The sequence below is a fragment of the Daldinia caldariorum genome, assembly GCF_022478825.1.
Source record: "Daldinia caldariorum strain CBS 122874 unplaced genomic scaffold F4812scaffold_5, whole genome shotgun sequence".
NCBI classification, from domain to species: domain Eukaryota; kingdom Fungi; phylum Ascomycota; class Sordariomycetes; order Xylariales; family Hypoxylaceae; genus Daldinia; species Daldinia caldariorum.
This window is the reverse complement of record NW_025953041.1, coordinates 426688-452527: the sequence shown is the minus strand read 5'-3', so window position 1 is coordinate 452527 and position 25840 is coordinate 426688. Positions and strand designations below refer to the sequence as shown.

The window sequence follows — 25840 nt, the reverse complement described above, 5'->3', positions numbered from 1 at the left end:
TTGTACTAGGTATCGTATTGTGGCGTAGATACTACACCCCAAGGTGAGAAGAACCGGGGGTGGAATTTCGATGGAAAAAAAAAAGGATGGCCTGGGTCTAGCAAGTTCGGTTTGGTTCTCGTTCGGCGCGGATTTTTATTTTATTTTATTTTTAAAAATGGATAAGAGAAGAAAAAAGAGAATAAGTAAAGTAAATAGGTGATCGATGAATTATTCCGTAGAGGGAAGGCAAAAAAAAATAATAATAAAAAACAGATGACTCGAACACATGTACTTTTCTTCCCCGTTGCCTTGCTTCGATATATGGCAGTATGGGATATGAGATATGGGAATATGGGTGCTAGGCGAGTTACTAGAAACGCTGAAGTGGGCGGGTTTATGGGTTTGTGGATTTGGTGGTTGGCAATAGGTAGAAAGATTCGAAAGAGAATAGAGGGGTGCCTGAAAGCGCGTGGAATTTTGTCATTTAGCGCTGCCACCTCGAACTGGTCCAAGCGTTCCCCGTGCCTGACCCAATCAGATGACGCCAACTGAACCCTGGACCCTATTTTAGTGGGGTGAATCAGGTAAGTAAGTATTCGGTACTTTATTAGGTACTTTTCTCGGTGGCAGCTGAACGTAGGCGGTCTCAACTCTGTTCCGTATTCGAGATAATTAGGGCTTCATAGAAAAAAGACCTGACTTTTTAATAATAGTAGTAAATGATGTTAAGCAATGACTTAAGAGCGGGCCAAAATGACTCGAATAGATGCTGCTGTTGTTATCTCGTGCACGGATTTGTATATAGTACCTATGACTATGTACAATACGTAGAAGTAGACGTAGATGTCGTACAACAGGTACCTCTATTGGAACCTTAATGCCTTTCCGTCGTAAACGGGTGGTAAGTACCTAGGTACTTTCGTTTTCAACCCACCGGAACTTCTCGATAGTAAACCACTTACACTTAAGAGGATCAGCTCCGAGTTTAGACGGAAGTATTTGGAAAAAGATGCTGACGTATTTAAAATGTTTTCCCGAAGAGGTTCGTGAAATTATGAGTAAAAAAGAGGAAAAAAGGAAAGTCAACATTGAGAGTTTGGTTGCTGCTAATACACAGTAGTAAACTGGGTAAAGCGCATTTGCGACTTTCCAAATTTAACGTCGTTTTGCCAGGTGCCAACAAGGTCCCTCAAGCGTACCAAGAACGTACGAATACCCGGTGTAGAAAGGGGGATAGGTATAAGTATAAATTATACCTACCTTAGGTGCTTGCATCGATTTATTGGATAGTACTGTAGAAATAGCTACCTCCTATGCAAGGTATACAAGGTATACAAGGTATGATGAGGGTAGGTATGTGTGCACTATGCACTATGCTGCATCACTCGTCTTCCCCTTGATCTTCCGAATAGTCGACCATAACTTTCTTCTCCCCTTAATAAAACGGTTGTGGACGTAATATGTTCCCCCGTGTAATTCTTACCCACTTACTAGTACATCTTACGCACGACCGGGTTGGAAACCCACCGATACCCGGTTGGAAATCTCAATGTACTTCCATCCATCTGAAGGAGGGGAAAACTCCTGATTCCGGTTCTTTCGGCTATGACAATAGGTATGCTGTACATGGTTCATAAGCCAAGATGCTAAATAGCAGTATACGTGCCACGGGATCTGTAATTTACCGGAAGGGGAATAAGCTCGATTTCAGGTACATCCCAGCAGACCAATGATGGAAATGAAATATACGCCAGTTGGAGACCATGTTAGTAGTCTAGTATATCACCAGATAGAAGATCTGGTGTGGCGGGATAGCAGGATAGGTACTAGGTAAACGAGCTGCTCGGTTCGGACCTCGAAAGCCGATTACGGGATGAGGGGATCAGATCAGTTCTTTTAATACCCGTTTTGGAATTTGATAATTCATACCTAGGTAGCTCAACCCTGAGTAGTTTGGTTTAACCGCATGCAACTCGGAAGACGACTGTTCCTAACGCGACACTTGTCCCGTAAGTGCTGCCTTGCGATCTTGCGTCAAGTCAAATCTTGCTTGAGAAATGAGTCTAGTAGATAGTCAAATGACTCATGCAAGTAAAAGAACTGACGACATACCTACACCAGGGCAGCTGGGCTCAAATTCAACATAGTAGTTAGGCAGGGATAAAAGTCCTCGAATCGCACCATCGCTTTTCGATAGGCACCTACCACTCTAACGTCAGATATCCACACATTCAATAGGTACTAAGTTGCGTAAGGCTACCAAGTCGACGTCGACGTCTTGAACGAAAGTGAGTGCCTAGAATATTATTATTATTATTAGACCAACCCTTGCTAATAAATCTCGATCGAATCGATGACTCGAAAAGCGCAAATTCGACAATAGAGCTTAAGACGTTATGGATCCATAGGCAGGGCATTGGAAAGTAGGTTTCACATAAGAGCATTATTGGATAACGCCGAGCTGTAGAAATGTGACTCCGACAATCAGGACGTTTTTTTTTGTTCATAGTAATTCTTGTTGGCATTTGGTTATGACCGATGATCCGTAGGTGATTTCACCGACGCCCACTGAGGGGAGGGATTCATCGATCGTTGTCATGACCCTTCATGGTTTTGCGTAGAAAATTCCGTGTTCCTGTACACCGAAGCCAAATGCAAAGAAAATAGCCGTTCCCCCTCGCCACACATCTAAACCTCCTGGATCTCCCTCAATCTTCGCAGCGTTGATCGCATGGCAGCCGCGGCAGCGGTCCTGTAACACAAGTAGTATTAGCACCAATATATCTCGTCCTTCCGGCGCAGTCTGATATTGCAGTTATAACATACGAGACAGTGTAGGCTCCTCCAGCAACAGTCTTTCCACACGACTTGCAGTTCCAAATACCGACGGAGTGGCGCTTTACGGTGACCTTTCCGCAGAAGGTGCAGGTGTACTTGGCGTGCTGAGTGATTTCCATCTTCTTGACCTGCTTTCGGAGCGAGGCACCGTATCTATCCGGAAGGGCAATCGTTAGTCGTTTGCTTCATATGAAAATACGTCGCCTCGAGCACATATATATATATATATCCGCATGTCGTATGTCGTATATCGTATGTCCATATTTTGAGGGATTGAAATAGATTGGATTTTTTGTCCCAATAACTCAATTCGCGTTGGACCACCGGCGACAACATAACGGCTCGAGGGAAACTCTTGTAGTTAGATATCAACAAAAAACTATGATTTACTTACCTGGTACCGTACTTGCCGGTAACGCCGACCTTCTTTGTGCGCTTCGTCATTTTGTCTGAGGGATGTGAGGTTTGTTCGTGGAGTGCGGATGACGATAGAAGGGTTGGGTGTTTTCGGTTGTGGTCGAAATTGGAAATTTCCTCAAGTCAAAATCTAAGGTTTGGATTTGCTTGCTGAGTGGGCTTTGCTAGCTCGTTAGGTAATTTTTGATTTTGTGAGAAAAGTACGGCTTTGGTGGTGGTCCAGACTAGGGTCTAAGCGAAGTGGGAACCTAGGACAAAAGAAAAAAAGAAACAGAAGCTTGGACCACGTTAAGAAAGTGTTAACACGGAAAAGGAGGAAATAGATTTAGATAAGCTGATAAGATAGTTAATCAGGCTGTCAGGTGACTCGGATGACAAACCGAGCCAGCCACTTGCCAATCAACCAATTAAGATTTGGGAACCTAGGTACCTAAGGTAGGTACGGTGTACCTACGGTTTAGAACTTGAGAAAATCCTCCGATTTGTTTAAACATACTTAGGTACCTGGCGGAATCGAGAATTAAATGAGCAGTCTTGGCATTGCGATTTTACTGACCTTTCTGAACAATACATGAATAATTAAATATACATATTAAATTATTCTTTAGAAAATAATTTAAATAGCAATTGTTTTTTCTCAATTATTATAATTTTCTTAATAAAGTTATTTAAAATGTAAGATATTTTTAAGATTTTTTAGGGAAAATGCCAAGACTGCTCATTTAATTCTCGATTCCGCCAGGGTACATAAGGCACCTGTTAAGCACGTACTAGAAACTCACTATCCCATTGGCTAATCTAGAAGTTTATAGAGGGCCGAGAGAAACTGCCCAGCTGCCACAGGATGATCCTTGTGTAGATCACTTCTCAGTCTAAACCATTTTAGGCTCGTTGCCGAAACCTACGGCGCTCTCAACCGGATGGTTCTTGACGAAACGCCGGAGTTTTCTTTCGTTTGGAGATGTGAAGCCGAGGCATGTACGGCTCTGATTCCTTTCGTAGCTAAAACTGCGCTCCGTGATTACCTCCTGCAAAAAACCTCCTGTATGTATCCTAGCATATCACCCAGTTTATCAGAGGCGGTCCCGGAGATGGAGTAAGGAAATATCAAACACCTTCTGATCTGCATTCGCTGTATTTAGTATCTATCTAATGTATGTAGCTAATGTATGTAAAACCCTAAGAGAGGGAGAAAAAAAAAGGAGAGTGGTTACCTTAGGTATATATACTCCATGCTTCCCAAGTATTTTGTGCTCGTATAATACCTACCTCCTACCTAAGATAGTCCTTCGATTTATAGAAGGAGTGCTTGACTTCGAAATCGAGACTAAAGTCGATAGGTATCTGATATATATATCTAGTCTGGTGTTACCGTCATTTCGTACTTTTACTCGTCAGTGTGGATTCGTCCGGATTGCATCGCCGTCAAACCGAAGTCAAAATGCCCTTCAAGAAACATTCGCGACAATATGACCTGGTGGTGTTCGGCGCAACTGGTAAGTTGACCTTGGCTACCATATAAAAAGTTGACATATTCGAAAGACTAATTGTTGTTTGGTACCTAGGTTATACCGGGTCATTGATTGCAGAACATATTACAACGAATTTTCCGACAGACCTGAAATGGGCGATAGCAGGTCGATCTTATAACAAGCTTCTAAATGTAGTTGAACGATGCAAAACTCTGAACACTGTCCGCCAGCCTCCAGAAATTGAGATATGCAGCCTCAATGATGAAGACGTTACAACCTTGGCCAAAAAGACATTCGCGCTCATCACGACGGTTGGTTCGTATGCAAAATACGGAGAGTTCGCCTTCAAGGCTTGTGCAGAATCAGGGACACATTATTTCGATTGCACGGGCGAGGCTGTTTGGCACGCGTCCATGATCCGGAAGTATGAAGCGTCCGCCAAAGCAAGCGGTGCTTGCATGTTTCCCCAAGCCGCTATCGAGTCTGCACCATCAGACTTGATGACCTTCTCCATGGCATCACTCATACGTTCCGAGCTCTCAGCTCCGGTTGGTGACGTTGTAGCTGGTATACATGAGGTACAGTAAGTTGTCAACCCAATTGGAGGGGTCAAAAGCGAAGGGCTAACACGTTAAAGCGGTGCGTTATCGGGTGGCACTATCCATACGGCCCTGGGACTTTTCGACGTCTTTCACTGGAAAGATATAGCTCAATCCCATAAGCCATATGCTCTATCGCCTGTTCCGAACTCGAAGGAAGCCCCCAAACCGTCGTTCCTTTCAAGACTAACAGGCTTATATACCATACCCAAGCTTGGTCTTATGTCAACGTCCCTTACTGCGGGGACTAACACGGCAGTTGTACAACGTACCTGGGGCTTGTTCAAACAGGTTCCGTCGTTGCAGAAGCAATTCTATGGCCCCAACTTTACCTATCGGGAATTCGTAAGAGCCAAGAGTCACCTACGTGGTATGGCGATGCACTACGCCCTCGCAGTCGGTACCGTATTATTCATGTTCTGCCCACCAGTTCGAAAGTTAGTGCTTAAATACGCCTATCAACCCGGCGAAGGAACGAGTAAAGACAACCAAGCAAAGGAGTACATCCAGTTCCGAGGAGTCGCAACGCCAGACATCCAACCAAGCATCGGCAAGCAGGCATGGTGTAAAGCCGAGTTTAGTGGTGGCTTGTATTATTGTAAGCATCCTCCTACGCGCCTTTTACTTACGTACGACTTTGAAGCTTGAAGCTAATGACTGGATGACTGGCATAGTAACTGGAGTGCTTGTTAGCCAAGCTGCTTGCACAATATTACAAGACGACCTCGATCTTCCAGGAGGCATTTATACTCCTGCATGTTTAGGTCAGGGATATATTGATCGTCTCAACAAGGCCGGCTTCACAATAGAGACGAAGCTCATCGACGCGTAATCTTCTCCTCGGTTTAATGTCCCGAATGAATGGAGGGGCATCGTATCAGCTTCATGTAGCTAGCGTTATGAGTTAGCATCTATGGCTGTAGGAGTTCGGGAGATAATACGGAGCTACCTAGGTAAACTCTTAAACTGTCAGGGGCCGTACCAATAAATGAATAGCTACCTTGGGTACCTAGGTAAGGTAAGTAGGTATTCTAAGGACGAGGCTAAGATCTGTGGATGAAAGAGACTTAAGAAACAGTACATAATGGGATATAGTTTCTTATTTTATGCCTCACGAAGTACATGTATATAGGCAATAAGCAGATGTTGTGCATAATAAAAATGCTTAAGAGGACCTCACGGGAGCAAAATTAGGCATGCATAATGGATAAGGTAAGGTTGTGATTTGCATTGGTTAGGAGGTACTGATATGTATTTACGATATATATTTTTCATTGTGTATACATATAAATACTAAAGCTCTCTTGGTAGGTTCTCCGCAAAAAGAAAAAAAGTCGTAGGGGTTGAAGTTAATAAAGTCGGGCTAGCTTTACATAGTTATTTTTTTTTTTCCTTGGATCTTTTAGTCAATTCGTCAAACGTCATAAGACAAAGCTTCCTCTTAGCTTCGAGAATTGCATCTCTAGAACCTCTTAGGCCGTAAAACCATTCACTCTTACTCCTATTATCACACCGACTTTGATTGCAAGTTTAAGCGCTTTGTTTCTCTCACGACTTTTTGTAGCTCTTGGGAATTAATTACTTCTCTAAATTGAAGTTATTGTTATTTCCAGGATAAGACGAGCAAATAATTAAGGCTACGAATTTCGGCTTGCATATATGGCAACACGGTAGCATCCGGTATATGAAATCGCATCTCGTCTAGGTAGATTAGAATCACGATGGCTTCGTCACCGAGAGCTTCGACCAGCTCTAGCTCGACTTCTGAGCGAACTCCTCTCTTACGACAAGATGCAACCCGTCCCAGAAGCTCGCGCAACGTAACCTTCCACCCTAACCCCGTAACGAGAACCATCGACCCGGATCCTTCATCTTTAAGTTCGTCGCCTAATACACCAAGCCATTTCGGCCATGCACGCCTCGTCGGCTCTACAGCCTCGGGTACCAGCTCCGCTGGCCCACCGCCTATGCTTTCCGCGCTGAATAACCGACTGCGCCGACGTAACAGCCACGGCGCCGTCTTCAGTGCTCTTCCGCCAGCAGCCAGCCCTGTGCCAAAAATTGGACCCCAACGAAGCTCTAAAAATGCACAGAAGCTTAAGTTGTTACCGAACCCTGAGCTTGACGAAGAGGGACCAGACGAGGAGAGCGGTAGAGACGTCTACTCGCAATATACACGCATAAAAGATCCTACTGCAAGAAGAGATGCAGCGCGTTTGGGCAAAGCAGACCGTGAAAAGCTACCACGTGTGACGGCTTACTGTACTGCAACAAGATATCAGATGGATGGCTTGATGCGGTTCCTCAAAAGCAAGGCTAAGAGCCGGGGAGCAAATCCGAAGCTAATTGACGAGTGCATATATACCCCATATAATTACACGCTTGGGAAATCCGTAGAGAGAGCTGAGCCGGTCGAGGAAGTACGGCAAACGCCGATACAGACCTACGAAAGGAGACATTCTACGGGTGAAGTAGAGGAACACTCAGACGCGTACAAGAGAGAAAGTTTACGAAACCTACAATCACAACAAGATGGCGCATCAGATACTGAGCAACCATTCAGTAGTGGCCGGGATGCACATAGTAATCTCGCCTACCCGACACGTTCCGAGGATGAGAGCGCCATAAACGATTCCCATCACGATCACCAACAGCAAGATGTCAACTTCGATACCCAGGTACACACGCCGGAAGTATTCCTATTCGACTACGGTGTCGTAGTGATATGGGGAATGTCACTGGCGCATGAGCAGCGGTTCCTGAAGGAAATCTCCAAATTCGAAATCGATAAACTAGACCCGGACAATGTGGAAACGGAATGCTTCAACTTCTACTACACTAACGAGTACCAACCACGAATATACAACGACTTTATTACGCTGAGAGACAAAGGGAACTACATGACGAAGCTAGCAATATCGCACGCGTTGGCGCAAAGCGTCAAGGTAAGCTATATCTTATTTTCATATCCTATGCCATGTGTGTGTTGTGGTGGTTTTGAAATATACCTATACTAACCAACCTTCCACCAAAAAATAGACATCTCTTTTCGAGGAGCTCATCGCGTCTACAATTGATACGTGCAAGGATATTCCAACTCAGATCGCGTTGACTGGCAAGATTTCGCTTCCGCGATCGCAAATCAACATGCAAATCGGCGAGCTGTTCATTTTGCGTATTAGCATCCACCTCAACGGCAGCGTGCTCGATACCCCTGAGCTCTTCTGGGTCGAGCCTCATCTCGAGCCTGTGTACCAGGCCGTCCGTAGCTACCTCGAGATGGACCAGCGCGTCGGTCTGCTCACGGAGCGGCTCGACGTCATCGCTGACCTGCTCGCCGTGCTCAAGGACCAACTAAGCCATGGCCATGGCGAGATGCTTGAATGGATCGGTATGTAGCACTTTAACATATTCTTTTATTCCCGCCAACCTTCTCCCCTCCTATATGGTCTACTAGCTCTTCAGATGAAATAAGCTCAGTAACTGACTTCCGCAGTCATCGTCCTCATCGCCGCCGAGATCCTAGTCGCAGCTGTCAACATCGTCGTCGACCTCTACGCGGGCGTAGACTAACTAAACTACCTAGACTAGCCCAGTCCAGTCCATTCCATCCCGTATCTCTCATCACTATCAAGACGAGCTAGCGAGATTAATTTGCGTGTGTCTCTACATTGGTATACAAATCAAGCAAGGAATAGCGGTGTTCGGGCGCATAGGTTAGATAGCATACACACATACCTCATACATTAGGTCACCTTGCTCTTGCTCATATCGTGTACATTAGGTACGTACAGTATAGAACACGCACATCACAGCTTTTGGCGTTTGGGCTGTGTACTAGATTACGGGTTTCTAATACCTCCTCCTCTTCTAATAACAGGATAGGCATCGTTGCATCGTATATAGGTTATAGGTACATAAAGTCAAAAATCATGTCGGAATTAAGCGGCAGTAGCAGTAATAAATAATATATTCATCGATATTTACATCAGGTGCTATAGTTCCTCTTCACGTTATTTCCATCCACAGTCTCTCTTGACAATATTGACCTTGTGAAAACTTCATAGCAAAACGTTGCTCTATGAAAAAGATGGCGTATATGAATAAATCTATCTCTAATAATTTGACAAGTTCAAATTACTTAGGTATTTTACTTACATAGCACTTCCCTTGCACTCGACGCAACAACAGAAACCAAAGCACGTAGTATCTTTTCCCACCAGCTGACTCTCATCGGTTTCTCATTAATATGCTCAATCTCATTCTCCGCAACTCATTAACGCTAGGTATTAATCTAAACTTCCTAGCTTTGCCAGCCTAGCATAGTAGTAGTAGTAGTAATAATAATAATAATAATAATACCACCTGGGGGATCCTAATCCTACACTACAGAGGCCAAAGGCCGGTGCTAAATAAACCAAAGTCCCCCCTTTAACCATAAACGCCAAATGTTTTTTTAAGGGCCGGCATAAAAGAAAAGAAAAGAAAAAGAAACCTCTCATTTCTGCCACCAGTAGGCGCGGCGTTTGCGCCTCTAATCATCCGCTGCGCCGTCATTCTCGTCGACCTCTGTTTCCGGGTCTGTATCCTGATCCCCTGCCGGTTCGTGATCACCAGGGTCCGCCATCTCGACATCCTGGTCTTCGTCTCCTTCTTCGTCATGGACCTCTTCGAAGCGAGCTGAACGTCCACCACCTCCGCCGCCGCGTCTACTGCTAGAGATGCTGCCGAAGTGGTCTCGATCTCGGTTGCGCGAGCGCTCACGAGCAGCGCTCTTGGCTTCGCGCTTGTACTCCTCGACAGCCTCCTTGTACTGGGCTAGTTCTTGCTCATACCGAACCTGGAACTCCTCCTTTTCCTTCTCCGGTAGATCCTTCCAGCCCCGCGCGAGCTCTTCTTCGAGACGGAATTCTCCTGCCGCAATCTTTTCCTTATGTTGGGCCTGGAGGACCGGTCGAGTGTCGTTGCAGTAAATTTCGAAGGCATTGCTAGGTCGCTTGGGCCGTTTAGCGATACCATTCAGGCGGGTTTGGTCGAGCTGGGAGTGTGAATAAGCGTCGGAGCTTGGTGAGAGTGTCGTTATATTCTGGCCGATAAAAGGTGCGCTAGGTCCGGTGCCCGGCTCGGAGACTGGGAGCAGGGACGGCTTTCTATGCCCACGCTTCGTTCGAAGCGGCTTGTCCTTAGGCTGCTAGATGGTTAGAAATCTGTTTAATGTAAACGTCTACAATAAGTAGGAAATTAGCACATACAGTTGGTGGTGGACTAGGGCTGCCCTCGGAATCCTCTACGTTAGTGCTTGTGCGCTTGGCGACCTGCTCGAGGAGGAATGCGCGTTCAAGACGTAGTTTTTGGACTTGTCGCTGGAGCCGGTTAAGTCGCAACTGGTAGGCCTTTGTCTCGTCCTCGATCTCTTTGGTACGCTCTTTTAGTTGGATACATTTGCGTCGGTAGGCTTCTTCGACAGTGGGAGGTAGAGCAGGTGGGTTAACTGCGAAATTTCATAGTTAGCTCGCCGTCCGCAGTATATTCTAGCAATGCGTGATCCCAACCCTGAGCAGCATTATCGTCAATTTCCGAAGACAGTTGAGGTTCAGTAGATTCAGTAGATTCAGCAGACACAGCAGACTCAGAAGGTTCAGTATGTTCAATAGGAACCGGTGAGTTTCCCTGTCGGGGATTAAATCGAAATAAGGGCGGAAGGTTCATTATTGGTTACTGACGTGGGAGAGAAGGCGTGGTGAGAGAAAACCACAATGGCAAAATAACCAGTAGGTTTAATGGGAGATAATTAATTTGGAAGAGGGATACGAAACAAAAACACAGAGGTGGTGGTCATTACGCATCCTGATTAAACTTGTTCGCGCTGGTAAGTCGCGATAATTGAAAGTGTACTTACTACTCTGCGGAGCCATCTTTATAATAGAATGCGACAGCAGTCGCAACTACACATAGATTCAGATCTGATTATGAGACTGAGAATTGATTGATGGAAGGTACTGATATTAGATCACAGTTAATAAAATTAAAAAAAGAAAAAAACTGATTGCGTGGGTGGATATGTGTGTATGTGTGTGTGACGAAGATGCGACGGTGAAGTTGAAAATAAGATGACGAAGAGAACAAAAGACGACGCAGATAACAAGGCGCGACGAAATAGGTAGTACCTTACCTTTTTTTTTGCTAAGGAACGAGGCTACCTATTTTACATACCTACCTCCTACTATGTACAATACATAGTAACATAGTAGTAACTTTTTAAGGGCTTATTGGATAATACGCACGTAGTGACCCATTTTATTGATGCAAGGCTGCTTGCTTAGCTCCGCAGAAGTAAAAAATACATCAGACATCTTAGATACATCGGTATATACCTAGGTACATAAGGTGCAACAAGGGCTAAAATAAAGCTAAAATAAAGTTCAAAAGAACGTGAGAACCTCGGAAGGAATGAGGAGGGATGTATAATATACTTCCAGCAAGCTTTAGGACCTAGGTAGGTATTGCCCCACTAACTTTTTTTCCTAGTAGTGGAAGCTTCAACATTTGAACTTTGGAACCTCTCACTTTAATACTACATTTAATACATCTGATAGCCTCAACTTCTTCACCCCTGGTTTTTCCGACTCGATAATAAAAGTTGGACATCTAACCCAGCGAGGAATCACCAAAAATGTCTCTCAACATTCCAAACGCGCCAAACGCTGGCCTATTCAAGCAAGGTTATAACAGGTACGTTATCATTCACCCTATAAGTAATCTATAGTAAATAGAAAAAAAAGATGCCTAACCATATAACCCTAATAATCTAGCTACGACGCCGAAGATGGAGCCGTATTACGAAATATCGATGCTTGCCGTGCTATCGCCTCTACCGTCCAGACCTCCTTAGGACCCTTTGGTCGAAATAAGATCATTATAAATCATCTGCAAAAGATGATACTCACTTCTGATGCTGCAACCATCTTAAAGGAGCTCGATGTCGTTCACCCCGCCGCCAAGCTTCTAGTTATGGCTAGTCAACAGCAGGAGGCCGAGATGGGCGATGCTACAAACCTTGTTATAGTACTTGCCGGCGAGCTCCTTAAGAAAGCCGAAGATCTGCTACGGATGGGCCTGAAGACTGCCGATATAGTCACAGGTTACGAGCGCGCTCAGGCATTTGCTCTTGAGGCTTTAGAGGAACTCGTGGTGGATAAGGTGGAAGATATCAGGAACCAGGAGCAGCTAAGCAAGGCAATTCGAACGGTGGTGGCCAGCAAGCAGAACGGAAACGAGGATACACTATCTACTCTCGTCTCTGAGGCTGTTCTGGCCGTGCTGCCCAAGAACCCCGTTAACTTCAATGTCGACAACATTCGAGTAGTAAAGATATTGGGTGGAAGCTTGGAGCAGAGCAGAGTAGTGAAGGGCATGGTCTTCCCCAAGGAACCGGATGGATCTGTCAAGAAGGCCACCAAGGCTAAGGTTGGAGTTTTCTCCTGTGCCATCGACATAAGTCAGACCGAGACCAAGGGCACCGTGCTATTACACAATGCTAAGGAAATGATGGACTTCACCAAGGGAGAGGAAGAACAGCTAGAAGCTGCTATCAAGGAGTTACATGACGCTGGATTGAGAGTTGTCATCGCCGGTTCTACCGTAGGAGAACTCGCTTTGCACTACCTCAACCGGTACGGCATACTCGTCATCAAGATTCTCAGCAAGTTTGAACTACGACGAGTTTGCAGAGTTGTTGGCGCTACGCCCCTTGCAAGGTTAGGTGCACCCATGCCTGATGAGATGGGATCCGTAGACGTTGTCGAGACTCTCGAAATCGGAGGAGACCGCGTGACGGTATTCAGGCAAGAAGACGAAGTCACAAGGACGGCAACCATCGTCCTTCGAGGTGCTACACAGAACCATCTTGACGACGTGGAGCGAGCAGTGGATGATGGTGTCAACGTGGTGAAAGCTATCACCCGTGACGCACAGCTAGTCCCCGGTGCAGGAGCCACAGAAATACAACTCGTGGGAAGGATACAAGCTTTCGCCGACAAGACATCAGGCTTGCCGCAATACTCTATCCGGAAATATGGTGAGGCGTTTGAGGTTGTAGCACGAACTATAGCAGAGAGCGCCGGTTTAGACGCTACCGAGGTCTTGAGCAGGCTATACACGGCGCACAACAAGAAGGACGGCTTGACCATAGGTGTTGATATAGAGGTAAGGGCTTCAGCCCCCTTGTTTATATTAAACCCATAATGCTAACATTATCTTGTCGCAGAACAACGACGGCACCGGAGTACTAGATGCTAAGGCGGAAGGCGTCCTCGACCTTATGGTCACCAAGTCTTGGGCCATCAAATTGGCGACAGAGGCAGCACGGACGGTGCTTTCTGTAGACCAAATCATTGTGGCCAGGCAAGCTGGTGGACCGAAGCCTCCGGGACCCAACCCCAACTGGGATGAAGACTAAAACAAAAGCTTGTTTAGGGTCTTTTGGGGACATATCGGGACTGGACGCGGATATAGACGGTCAACCTACAGATACCAGGGATATCGATAGCATGAATTGACTAGATCTAAAAGCGAAGCTCGATAGTCTACCCGTAACTTATCAGTTTTATTTGAAGTGACGACTCGGTCTTCCTATCGCAAGTTGCTTGAATAACCCTAGAATATCCGATTCTATAGTAACGTCGTATTGTTAATTAGACCTTTCTCGTGCACTAACTACCATATCTCTGTCTTACCATGTTCTCTTCTAAGAAGAGAAAAATAGTATCGGGTTGTAGAGAGGAAAAAAAATAAAAAAAAAAATAAAAAAAAAAAGCGATGTTCAATCAAACGAGAAAAAAAAGGATCGGAACCCAATTCTCAAGCGCCTCCATTTGACCTGAACAGCTGGCCTACTGCCGCCCTGGAGTGCTCTCGAACTGAGAGTCCTACGAAAAACCCGGCTAAGGGTTATTTCTAGCCCTACTTCATTAACCACTAGACCAGAGCCATGTTGGGTTTGTGGCCGCCGACAAGGGATGAGAGAATGCCGCCTTAAAGGTCTACTTATGTTAAACCTGGTTGCAGGTTGTTGCTGCCTGGCAACCCATATGTACCTTATACATGTTACCTTCGCAACGCAAGTACCTAAACCAGAAAGACTGTGACCCGGATACATATAAATGTACATATAAATGCCTAAGGTGAGGCATACATATATATTATTATTTCGTGTATCCCTTACCCCCCCTCCCCCTTTAGCTGAGTCCTACAACGAGGAGATAACTCTTCAAATTTAACGTAGGGTTTATATCCAAGTCCGTTTACCAATACCTTTTTTAACTTATATACCGTCTACGAACAAGCCAGTGAGCCCTGTTTTTTAAGTATCACAAGTTGTTGCTAATATCATTAAGTTCCGGTGATTTGAGCCTGGGGGACATATAAAATACTTAAACGTGATATGAACATGTACCTGCCCAGGTATGGGTATGATTGGACTTAATTGTCCCATATGCTTGAGGTCTTTTGGGTCGAGATAACTGCCTCCGTAGGTATCTATGCTGTAAAATACGAAGCCTATTAAGTATACCAACCCAAAACGCTCTCGCAAGAGACAATACTATCTGCCTCTCCCGTGCATATTAATCTTAATATGGATGGATACCTTAGAGGTATAACGAAGTATTTCGTGTCCAACTTTTAGGCGTATTCATATTAGCTTCTTCTTATATCTGTAGCAATGAATGCAGACAGCACTTGCTTAAAATTTAGGTAGTTAATGTCATGAATATGTGGATATGTGGATACTACAAGGGACATATCGTCTATGTAAAGGGTAGCCGTCTCTCTCGAAGGAGGTTAGAAGGCCAGGCGTTACTAGATATCTACAATATACTGCATACTAGCCCTCTGACACTCACTCTGTATACGACATCCATCACGGGCACCCTCTGACAGTTAAGATCTCAGAGGCGCTCGTATAATCTCTTATCTATCGGCTAGATAATTTATTATGTATATACCCCTTTTTCAAGAAGCAAGAGTACCTAATTCTTAAACTGTATATATGGCAATAAATTCGAATTACACGGATAAAGCCGAGCTCAATAGTATTGACTCTATTTACAACGATGATCAAAGTCGAATGACGTGGTCTTCTATCCCTATTATATGGCATATAGAGCCGTCTCCTACCACCCACAATGTCTGATCAAATTATAGTAGTACTACTAATTCACATCTACCCAGATTAGGTATTCTGCAAACAAGATGATGTAACGTGGAGAACCCGGAGATCTGGGTCGCCATTACATACCTACACCAACAACGATACATTGGGCTGCAGGCACCACCAACGGCTTTGCTGTCAAACGTCGTCCAACTTAAGCCGATGCCTAAACCACGCAGGGACCTAGTGTCGTTGCCCTACCGCATACGTGTGAGGATGCCCTAAGGTGAGACGCATCGGTGTAACAACTAGGAGCTGGAAGCTGGGTTGGCTTGGCTGTATATTTCTACTACCCTGTACCCACATAGGATCGGAATTATATGCCACTTAAGTCAGGAACTGTGCCTTTGGCACGGCTTGCTATAGGTATGATTTCTTGCGGGCAGGGGACCCAACGTAAAGGGGGGATCATGGACCTATCTATCTGTACAGACAGGTACACGTTCTAACTAGGATGGGCTATCTGACAGCGGGATATTTCTAACGCAAGCGAGATGTGCCAGTACCACCTTAGCCTTAATACCTAGTACCTAAATGTCAGCCATTATTCATCTTCCCTTCGGCACCGACTAAGAGCGAGCAGGACTCTCCCTCTCCGCGGATAAACGCCAAACAGCGAAATAACAACCCGCCATTCCTACCGGGATTCGTCCATAAAACGCAGCGGATCAGATCCAAACTACATAGTAGACAACAGGTACCTAAACTTACATCCACGCGGGCCGAATACGACAGCTTACGTGCGTTACGTCTGTGTTTCCCACATATCAAACCGGTTGGGATACCGACGTCTCCCAGACCGCCACGGCCCGGGACGTACAAGTTTCACGCACTAGACTAGACTACGGTAGCTTGTTTGTCCCGATACCTACCTCATCAATTACAGTACTCGCTCAGCTTAGGTAAGGATAGGTGGCATCTAACTCTGAACCTACCTACGTATAACCATGCGTCTCCGTGCCCGAGCGGAAGGTAATAATGGTATGATGTATCACAACAAAGATCTCAGGATCGACACCGGGAATATCTAGACAAGTACTTACAATAGGTACCTAAGCAGAGAAAGAAAGAGGGAGGAGGGGAGGTAGGTAGTCTACATCCCCGAGCCGGGGAATAAGCAGTAGATAGGAACCGACTGTTGTGCCGAGTAGGACCCTGCGTCGGCAGTGACTAGTCCGAACTGACTTACGACGGATATAAGCGCGATTAACATAAGATGATACGATACGATACGATATGTCCTCGAAGCCGTAAGGCGGATTTTGTTGAATCCTCACCGAAGCAGGGGGAACATGTCTCTGCTAACCTCCTCCCTTACATACCTGTTTCTTTCCCCCCGTGCCTTGGCAGTTGAGTTCAAGTCAGTCTAGTCTATACCTAGGTAGGTACCTAACCTATCTGTACAGGAACCGTCTGATCTGATCTGACCTAACCTGACCTAGGTCTTCTTGTCGCGATAGTAAGCCGTTCCGTCCGAAGTTCGCGGCACGAGGATAACATCATCGTCGTCATGAGGAAATCCGCCGGCATGTTACCTGCAAGTTCTGGGTCGATTGTTGGTCCCGAGATCTCCGCTGGGATGGAGAGGGAAGTCCTACGCCCACGTGCGTCGATCAGAAGCCGCCCGAAGGAGGAGATCCAATTCTAGCTGGCGACCAGTCAGCTCTTGTCGACAAGTCCCAGAAGGTTAACGGCAGGTAAAAAAAAAACCCGGGAGAAAGCCGAAGTTCGGGCTCCGCATAAACTCGGCCGAAACCGCAGGAATAGGTTTAGGTAGGTTAGGTAGGTAGGTAGCCATAGAAGAAGCTATGCAATCTGGGAAGGCATCGCGGTACCTAATAGAATAAGTACGGCGACGGATCGGTATACAGAAAGACGCGTGAGTGTCCACTCAACTAGGTACTTAACCGCGTACCCGCGCTCGCGATTATCAAGACACTTACGAATCAACCCCGTCTTGCGGGTCCCGCAGGGTATGTATAATCGGACAGCGAAGAGACCCTACCGCTCGGGAATTGAGGTTATAATCTCCGTAGACGACGTAGGTATATCGCGAAGGCAAAATGCGTCTTCCACGTGGCGGGTAATACGATAAGCTGACTGCATCCTATCCTTCGTAGACGTAGTCATATCCAACAGCCGGGCCGGCTGTGTGAGGGTTCACCCGAGACTAGCTAAGTCCGATGGTGCGAATGTCATACATAGTAGGTGCTAGGATTCGGGACGTGAAACACATCTAACATAGCTGATGCTGCTGGCGCTATGTATCATACCTAGTAGGTATGTTTGTATGTTATGTGCATGCGTATGTGTAATAGCTTTAGCTTAACCCGGAATCCCCAAGATCCGCTCGGCACCGGCGGTGGTATAAAATAATATATAGATAGGCAGTACCAACCCGGGACGGGAGTCAGAAAAAAGAACTAGACGGGAGCACCGGCACTAGAAGACTTGGAATTCTTCTAGGTCTTACTCATCGAAGGCAGCGCAGACGCAAGCTAAAGCACTCCCGACCCATAACTGCCATAGCACCGATGTCTATCAAATCAACGTTCCGTCATCCTTACGTCCCCCGGGATATTCCTCGCGGTTAGTGGTTCAGCTCGTCCCCTTCAGGGCGACAGCGCCCTCCAGTAGAATCTCGATGACGCACTGCCCGACCAGCCCGCCCGACCTGTTTACTCATCTATGTTTCTATCTACATTCCCTTATCCCATCCCATCCCATCCCATCCTATCACATCGCATTCCCATAGCCGTAGGAACCGTCGACGATCCGTTTCCATACACGGCCACAACTCGGCCTAGGTAGGTATCTAACAATTCTACACGCTACGATCTCTTTGGCCCCCAATATATCGTAGCCACATGTCGATCTTATGTATGTATGTACGCTCGGCTTTGGGCTGCGCGAGCGCGTACATGGAAAACAGAAAGAAAAAAAAATGGCGTACCCGGGTGCGTAGGACTTGTGGTTCGTATTCCCACCGATGGTACCGCATATTTTGCCGTGTGCTAGGTACCTACACCAACCTAGGTACTTTGCAGAAATGACCCCGGAAACGAAGCCCACGGATTGGACAAGACGAGAGCCAAGAGAAGAAAAGGCTGGCCCCTCGATGTACCTATTTACTGCATGTGCGTGAGTAGAGGTAGGTATGGAAAGTCTGCCGGCTGCTAAAGAAGTAGTACCTAGTAGAAGTGGTGTAGGGGAGCGGCGCAGCACGGGCTGGATGGTGACTCGAGGGATTTTTGTTCGTCTCCTGGCGAATGGATTTGCTGCATGCATGGTACATGCGTGGTAGGTCGTCTGGTAGAAGTATCAGACAAGTAGATGCATTGTATCCTGCATGTATGTCCACCTTAGGTATCTATCTATCTGTCTTGTACGTACAAGCACGCCGAGTTCTAGCTAAAGGAGCGAATCCTTCTGATCTGGGCCAAGGATATCCAAGAAAAAAGAGAAAGTGGCTTGCCTCTTCGGTCGCAAGTAGAATACTACTATGTAGAAAAGAAGTCTACCTACTTGCTGTACTATCCGTATCGGCATCTACCTAAACCCAACTTTACATCCGGCATCGTCGTATTGTACGCGCCGGATGCTACTTATATTATATACAAACCCTGTCCCGAGCACGAAAGCTAATTAAATACCCGGAATATCATGTGGCGGGACATGGTAGAAACTACCCGATACAGATTGCGATCAAGCGACTTGGGGGAAGGAGACTACTTGGTACCTAGTATAAACAATTATTAGGTAGACGATGTGAACCGGTCAATAACATGATATACCTACATGTATGTCTTACTTCTGTGCGAAACAGTGCCACCAGATAGGCGGACGGGTTTACTTGAAGGAATCTTCTCGTAGGCTGAAAAGCTTGAAAGGCGAACAGAAAAAAAAAAGCAACCCACGACTTGCTACTCAGGCTGGAGTACCTAACAAGGCCGAATATTAATAAATTCCATACTTCGTTCAATATTCATGAGACTTCTACTCGAAACGAGCCTCAAACTCTCAGCCAAATATAGAGTATATCTATCCTGGTATAGAACGGATCTACGAATCTGAAGTAGGAAATAGAGTATCGAAGGGACGGCAAAACAACTTCGTCTTGACTTGTTGAGGAAAGTGAAGACGGTTTGATCTACCGATAAGGCAGATTTGACAGAAAGCACGGTAGTGAACTATGAGACATGCAAGGATCCTACGCGCGTTAGAGGTACACAGAGGATCGATAGAGCCGGGTAGATTGTTGCCAGTTCGTTGATGGCCTAACAATTCTTGCTCCGTGGCTTCGACATGACGCTGAAGGCGTAAACGGGCTTAGGACAAGCTGTGGCTGGTCGGCAACTAGGGTACCACGATGCGGGAATGCAAGGGCCGCGATTGGAGCCGTTCACACACAAACTTATGCATAAAAGGAACGTGGGATGATGCGGCAGCTTGACATCGCAAGCGCGGACGGGGGTTAATGGAGACTCCAACGTAACCTCGACGCTGCAACTGTCGTGATAAACTTCCGAACCCCGACGTCTTACCTCTCCATACTACTGAGGCTTCTCTTCGATTAGTGACCCATCCCCTATTTGCATAACTGGGGACAGTAGGAGCATCTTATGGGCAATGTCTCTCCTTCGAGCGGCAACTGAATTGAGAAGCTTGACCTTCTCTTTTACGCGAGCTTGCTCCTACTTTCTTTCTCACCCCTACAGCTCCTGTCTCGTTTGCAGTGGACATTACCTAGTACAGGTTGGCCATCAAGACGTACGTGGTAAAACGCTACGTATGATAGAGCCGTTAAACCAAGAAAAGTGTTTCGTGCAGTTATAGTTTGTGCACATGACCCTGGAAGCCCCAAGCGCTTATCGACTTGCGGTTGTTTCGACCGAGCTTGTGGGGAAGATTAAATGGCTGATGTTACAGCAAGCTTACATGCGTAATAACTGACATGCAGTACTGCGTTTCTTGTCCATGGTTATTGCAAAAAGGGAATCCATGGTAATCTTAAGTTACTTGGACCTCATACATAACACCGGCCTTGGTAGGGTGCGGCGTAGTTAAATACGGGGAAATGGTACTGCTTTGATTTGATAGTATTTATCAACGGAAGAAAGAAGAGGAATGTCGATAGCTCCCATTCTGCTTCACGGAGGATTTAATTGAGAGTTTGCCCGCAAACTTCGAAGCTAAGGAGCAAGATGTGCCGCCACAACCAAGATGAATGGGTAGAACGGGAAATTTTAAAATTAAAGACCGTGTCCCTTATTCAAATTCGCGAAAGTAACTGACGGGGCGGGAATGAGGTTAAGCGAGACGAGATCTTTTTTGTTGTTCCGATGAACTAGTCTGTGCGCCGCCACCGGGATTGGGACAAACCTGGCAGCCTGGATTAGCTAGGCCGGAGGCGTTTATTATGATTTGGCGAGAGAGAGTCCAATAGTGGTAGATCTCAGTTCGCCGAATCTGACGATGTGAATATCATAGCGTTACGATTTAGTGCAAACAACTGCCGAGGAAACATTGTATCTGGATCATGAACTCGATAAGAGAATATCATATCTTGTCTTGTGAAGTGGTAGCATCGGAGTGGGCCTTGTAATTTAATCTCCACGCTCGGAATCCATGGGCCGTGGCCGGTAGCCTTAGCATTCTCGGGGAGACGAATGTCATCCGCGTGTTGCAGGAGAATACTAGCTACCTGATTTGAAGTACGGGTTACGATATCCGGTATTTTAGGCAGTCCCATATTTCTCCATCTCCACCCCTGATCCACTGCACGTTCCTGATCGTTTCATGAGCATATTCTGGGATCACTGGCAATCTGGTACAGTGGTGGGACAAGGCTCCCTAACTTCGTCTCAACTAATAGTTGGTAGACCTATCTTTGGAGGGGGACCATACTGCAGCTGACTGGTGATATCGAGGTTAACCCATTGATATAATAGATGTGCTCAAGAGGAGGTTTAGGGCTACTAGGCCATATGTCGTATTCTCAAGATGCGAGTGTAACATCGACATGCCATTCATCCACCACGTGTATGAGTCCATGCTATAGTCGCAATTGTACTAAGTAACCGAATTGTCCTGGATGACGCCCCAAAGATCTGCATAGTACGGCATCGGCGTAGGATTGATGTGTAACACTGCTTGCGAAATAATTGCTCGGCCCTAATACGTAGCGTAGCCAAGAGCAGAAGCGCGCGGCGTCTGCCTTTATGACACTTCGCACTTGATCATTCGAATCTGTTGATATTCATTGTCTCGCTAGGTTGTTTATGTGCTAAACAACCGCTTTTTTCGGCAGCTGTGAATCATCCTAAAATCCTTGATACCCACTCAGACGTTGCTTCAGATTTGGAGGAGAGATCAATTGTTGTATTCTTACGCGCCGTCTTTCAGGATTATTCTTAAAATAGAGCAGTCGAATCTAAGGAATATTCCATCGCTTGATCCACCAACGAGGAAGTTGGAAGATATTCCCATACACTTGCCTAATTGGAACCATCGTAGTCCTTGCCACGTGGGCTACGTGGTTTATTGATTCGGTACTTTCCTTGCAAGATGCAACTTGATATCCGACTTGTTGGTATATATGCGCGTTTCATGACTTCTCATATATCTTCCTCTTAGAGTTCTGGCAGTTTTGCCTCGCGGGCTGAGAATTGCAATTGGACAAAGCTCAGCGGCAGGATTACATGGCGTCATCCCGGGGATGGAACACACAGTAGTGTTTTTGTAGAACTACTCCATCACGGGGGAGCCGATGATTGGATCATGGTGGTATGTAATGAATGTCGTCTAAGCGGGAGTCTAACACATCTGATAGGGTGGAGATAGGTACCTGAAAGGCTGAAGAGTTAAACTGCCTGTACTGCCTGTACTGCCTGGATAGGTGTACCTAGTGTATAATACGTAGTACATGACAATCTACCTTGGGTAGGCTTGGCTGCTACATATCTAACCTAAAACGCAGACATTTAGCGAGGTGCTGCATAGGAGGTATGTACAAGAAGTGGAAGAGAGAAAGTGACAAAATTTACGAAAGTTGTATTCCGTAATATTCTGTACTACGTAATGTTTTATTAGTCACGCTGGTAGGTTCTAGGTGGTCACGTTAAAAAGCCCTTGGGTATTAGGTAAGACGCTTTGATTTTATCCAAGGTACAATACCTACCGTAGCAGAATGCCGTCAAAATAAGTGCCTAACACCAATATTCCTTCCACCAACCTTTTTCAGCGAATATAAAGACAAATTAAATTTCAAAAATTGTTTCCATATAGAGCAAAATTTTATAGTTTTTCTAGTAGTCATTTTGATAGTCTATGAGACGATTCGGTAAAGCTATGCGGATAGCAAAATGACCTGCTTGGTAGTGGAATAGGCACTTTTTTTGACGCCATTCTGCGTAGGTACCTCCCTACCTAGAAGTATACATCATTTGAAACAACGGAGGTACATAGATTAGGCACGCTAGGGTAACCTTAGGTAAAGTACAGCATTAGGTACGAGGTATGTTTTGGAAGTTATCTGTTATATAGTATAGATAAATATCGTTTTTAATAGAATTTGGCATTTAAGTAAGCCTCAGTTTCTTAAGTTTTAGCACAGACTTACTTTAGGTACCTATTTAAGTACTTTTACGTGTAATTATATCAATAATTATCTCAGCTGTTCCAATCGCTTGGGAATTGACAATTGAATCGTCATCGGCCTTAACAGTTGTTATCATCGCCAATAGAATATCATAATAACGGGAAAAAGGAGCATTGATTTGTGGAGGCGGCGAGGTCACAGCTCTCTTCCAAACTTACAATACGAAATTGCAGTCAATAACAGTGGAGAGAAACTAACAAGTCGAATGTTTACCTTCTGATATCGCTTTGACATTTTCTCCGGAGCAAACTTCTCAAAGCTAAGACCGCATACCTGATATCATCATAACGCCGACGTCGTCTAACGGTACACGTATATACATACCAGGTAGGTAGGTAGTAATGCTCCTAGCGCTAGCTCAGGTGCAAGTTGAAACTAGTATTCTCAAGCTTTTGCGGGTAAACTCCATGAATCGCTTCAAGATCCTAGCTTGAAGGCGGCTTCTAGATGGCTGTTACTGGAATGAGGTAGGGAAATAATGTGATGCTAATATACGAATACTTCTGCTATATACTCACATATTGGTGGTTATTATTTCTCTAACTGGCACCTCTCGTACTATGCAAAGCTTCTTCGGCGATACGGGAATCGAGCATCGAGAATCGTATACCTACACTACTTAGCTTCGCCTGTCTGATCGAACGAAATCTTCAAGCCCACCTCACTTAGGTAGGTAGCTTAAGCTTTAAACAGGTACACTGCGCTACGGTGCCTGGCTTTTCGTACCCATGGACGTGGACTGCAATATGGTTGGAGACAAGGGGTCTCGCCCCTGTCAACAGGGATGAGGAAAATTCCTATTCCATGTCACAAGTGGTACGCACAGACTGCACAGGACCCCTCGATAATGGTTCGCCGCCCAATTGGACTCTCCTCAGACCTTCATAATCATAATTCCAGCGCATCTCTTACATACATACAGACATGACCGGTCCACATAGCGGGTTCGACACGCAGAGAGTGAAATGATCTCGGCCTTGAACGCTTTATTTGTTACGTCCTCCTAGAGACCTAGCACGCGAGACGGTAGTGTATATGTATGATTCGATAGCCGGAAAGGTGGCTTGATACATACCGGTTCCAACGGCTAGCGCTAAAGATATGGGATTTCAAACAGATGGATCATTACCTACCACTGTCCACTCGATCCTTCATATACAACATATACAAGAATACCTTTGGGTGTTCAACCTCATACCCTTTAGGTACTTCGTACTGCACCTTACCCTCATACACTACGTGTGGTACCTAGATTAGGTTTGTAGGATGTTGGGTGTACATGTCGACTACGTGCGGAGTACACCTTTTCTAGTCCACTTTCCCCGTCTCGATAGGACCTGGCTGGGTACTCAATCTGCAAATGGCCAAATGTGCAAGGGCTCTGGCAAGGTACCCTTCCCTGACAGGACCTGACGGGGATCTCGAGGAGCGCGGTACGTCTGGGTAGCGTTGTACGTAGTACCTACCTATTACCGTACCGCAGCTAAGTACTGTAGTATTGCAATAATTGGAAACGAGATAATAACCTATGGTCATAATCCTACCTACCTAACACTTTCACCTATAATACATACCTAATGTACTTGGGCCTGGACCGGTATCATACCATATGCGTGCTTTGGTCCCTTGTGGCCCCCATCTTCTTTTCCCTTCGCAATTTTCCTGACCTTTCTTTCTAACCCGGCGAAAACCTTCTTCAGTTATGGCCTCGTCGTTCTTCATCTTAAGAGTCGTCAGCACTCATTTTTGAACGTGAGTTGTGCTGTCAACGATAGCTTTGTGGCAGCCCAACCGGCTAGAAATTTACCCATTTAGTAGACTACCTGTTCTGCGTTGCGAATCAAGGGTCTACCTTGTTTCAACTTAACCCTGGGGTTAAGAGGGGGGAGGAAAAACAATTTGATGGGAACAATAGAGGATTCCCCTTTTCTCTTCTGACGACGGTCCCTTTTTTAAGAGAGAAAGAGAAAACAGAAAAAAAAAAGGAAAAAAAGAAGAAGAGGAAGAGGAATATTCGCAGCTATTAAGCAACATCTCTCTTTCGCCAGTTTAACAGGGGAGGGTTGGCAACATATTGATTGGTATTATTACCGGCCATCGAAAAACTGGACCATTAACTCACATCTTATTGCTATCTCTCTTATTGGCATCTCATATCCCGGCAAGATTTGGAGAGGCCAATATCTTTTCGTCCACTAGGGGAACATCTTAAAACAATTCTTTACCGTTTCTCTCTCTCCCTCTCTCTATATTAGATACCCTTATTATTATTATTATCCAAACAACTAATTCTCGATCATCATCCTACGAAAACCACGGCCACAACCACGACCACGATCACGATCACGATCTGCTAGAGATAGAATTCGATTTTACGGACCTTGGATTGACCAACAGCTACATATTATCTACCTACCTAACCTAACCTAACAAGTAAATTCGATTCCGGAAGCTCGTTCTTCTTTTTTCTTCTTCTGCCACACACATGCGCCGTCGCTATCGCCCAACAGCTTTTGATTTTTCCTGTCGCGGGCATAAGCTTACTACCCCCAACTTGAAACAGTCCATCACCAGACGCCTGTCACAGCCACCGAGACATTGGTCGGTCGAAACTCAATACTGTCAGCATCCGGACGTAGCCACTCCGATCGAAGCCCTGCTT

At 45.7% G+C, this 25840-nt stretch overlaps 5 protein-coding genes across 5 annotated transcripts; 3 read left to right on the top strand and 2 right to left on the bottom strand.

Moving 5' to 3' along the window:
• Nucleotides 1-2335: 2335 nt before the first annotated feature.
• Nucleotides 2336-3554, bottom strand: F4812DRAFT_422326 (ribosomal protein L37ae). The gene is made up of 3 exons (XM_047933654.1): nucleotides 3215-3554; nucleotides 2809-2973; nucleotides 2336-2734 (listed from the first exon to the last, which is right to left on the bottom strand). The coding sequence occupies exons 1-3, from the start codon at nucleotides 3262-3264 to the stop codon at nucleotides 2671-2673; spliced, it is 279 nt and encodes a 92-aa protein (XP_047791522.1). The 5' UTR covers nucleotides 3265-3554; the 3' UTR covers nucleotides 2336-2670.
• A 434-nt stretch (nucleotides 3555-3988) lies between these two features.
• Nucleotides 3989-6639, top strand: F4812DRAFT_422322 (uncharacterized protein). Its single transcript, XM_047933653.1, has 5 exons — nucleotides 3989-4360; nucleotides 4452-4733; nucleotides 4803-5292; nucleotides 5347-5906; nucleotides 5983-6639. The coding sequence occupies exons 2-5, from the start codon at nucleotides 4679-4681 to the stop codon at nucleotides 6138-6140; spliced, it is 1263 nt and encodes a 420-aa protein (XP_047791521.1). The 5' UTR covers nucleotides 3989-4360; nucleotides 4452-4678; the 3' UTR covers nucleotides 6141-6639.
• A 390-nt stretch (nucleotides 6640-7029) lies between these two features.
• Nucleotides 7030-8881, top strand: F4812DRAFT_450480 (DUF155-domain-containing protein; the record flags this gene model as incomplete). The annotated part of the gene is made up of 3 exons (XM_047936094.1): nucleotides 7030-8253; nucleotides 8348-8699; nucleotides 8805-8881. The coding sequence occupies 3 exons, from the start codon at nucleotides 7030-7032 to the stop codon at nucleotides 8879-8881; spliced, it is 1653 nt and encodes a 550-aa protein (XP_047791520.1).
• A 921-nt stretch (nucleotides 8882-9802) lies between these two features.
• On the bottom strand, nucleotides 9803-11476 carry F4812DRAFT_422313 (uncharacterized protein). Its single transcript, XM_047933652.1, has 3 exons — nucleotides 11208-11476; nucleotides 10561-10799; nucleotides 9803-10496 (listed from the first exon to the last, which is right to left on the bottom strand). Exons 1-3 carry the CDS (start codon nucleotides 11221-11223, stop codon nucleotides 9843-9845), a joined length of 909 nt encoding a protein of 302 aa, XP_047791519.1. The 5' UTR covers nucleotides 11224-11476; the 3' UTR covers nucleotides 9803-9842.
• A 197-nt stretch (nucleotides 11477-11673) lies between these two features.
• F4812DRAFT_422310 (T-complex protein 1) lies at nucleotides 11674-13989 on the top strand. Its single transcript, XM_047933651.1, has 3 exons — nucleotides 11674-12040; nucleotides 12121-13513; nucleotides 13575-13989. Exons 1-3 carry the CDS (start codon nucleotides 11982-11984, stop codon nucleotides 13764-13766), a joined length of 1644 nt encoding a protein of 547 aa, XP_047791518.1. The 5' UTR covers nucleotides 11674-11981; the 3' UTR covers nucleotides 13767-13989.
• Nucleotides 13990-25840: the final 11851 nt, after the last annotated feature.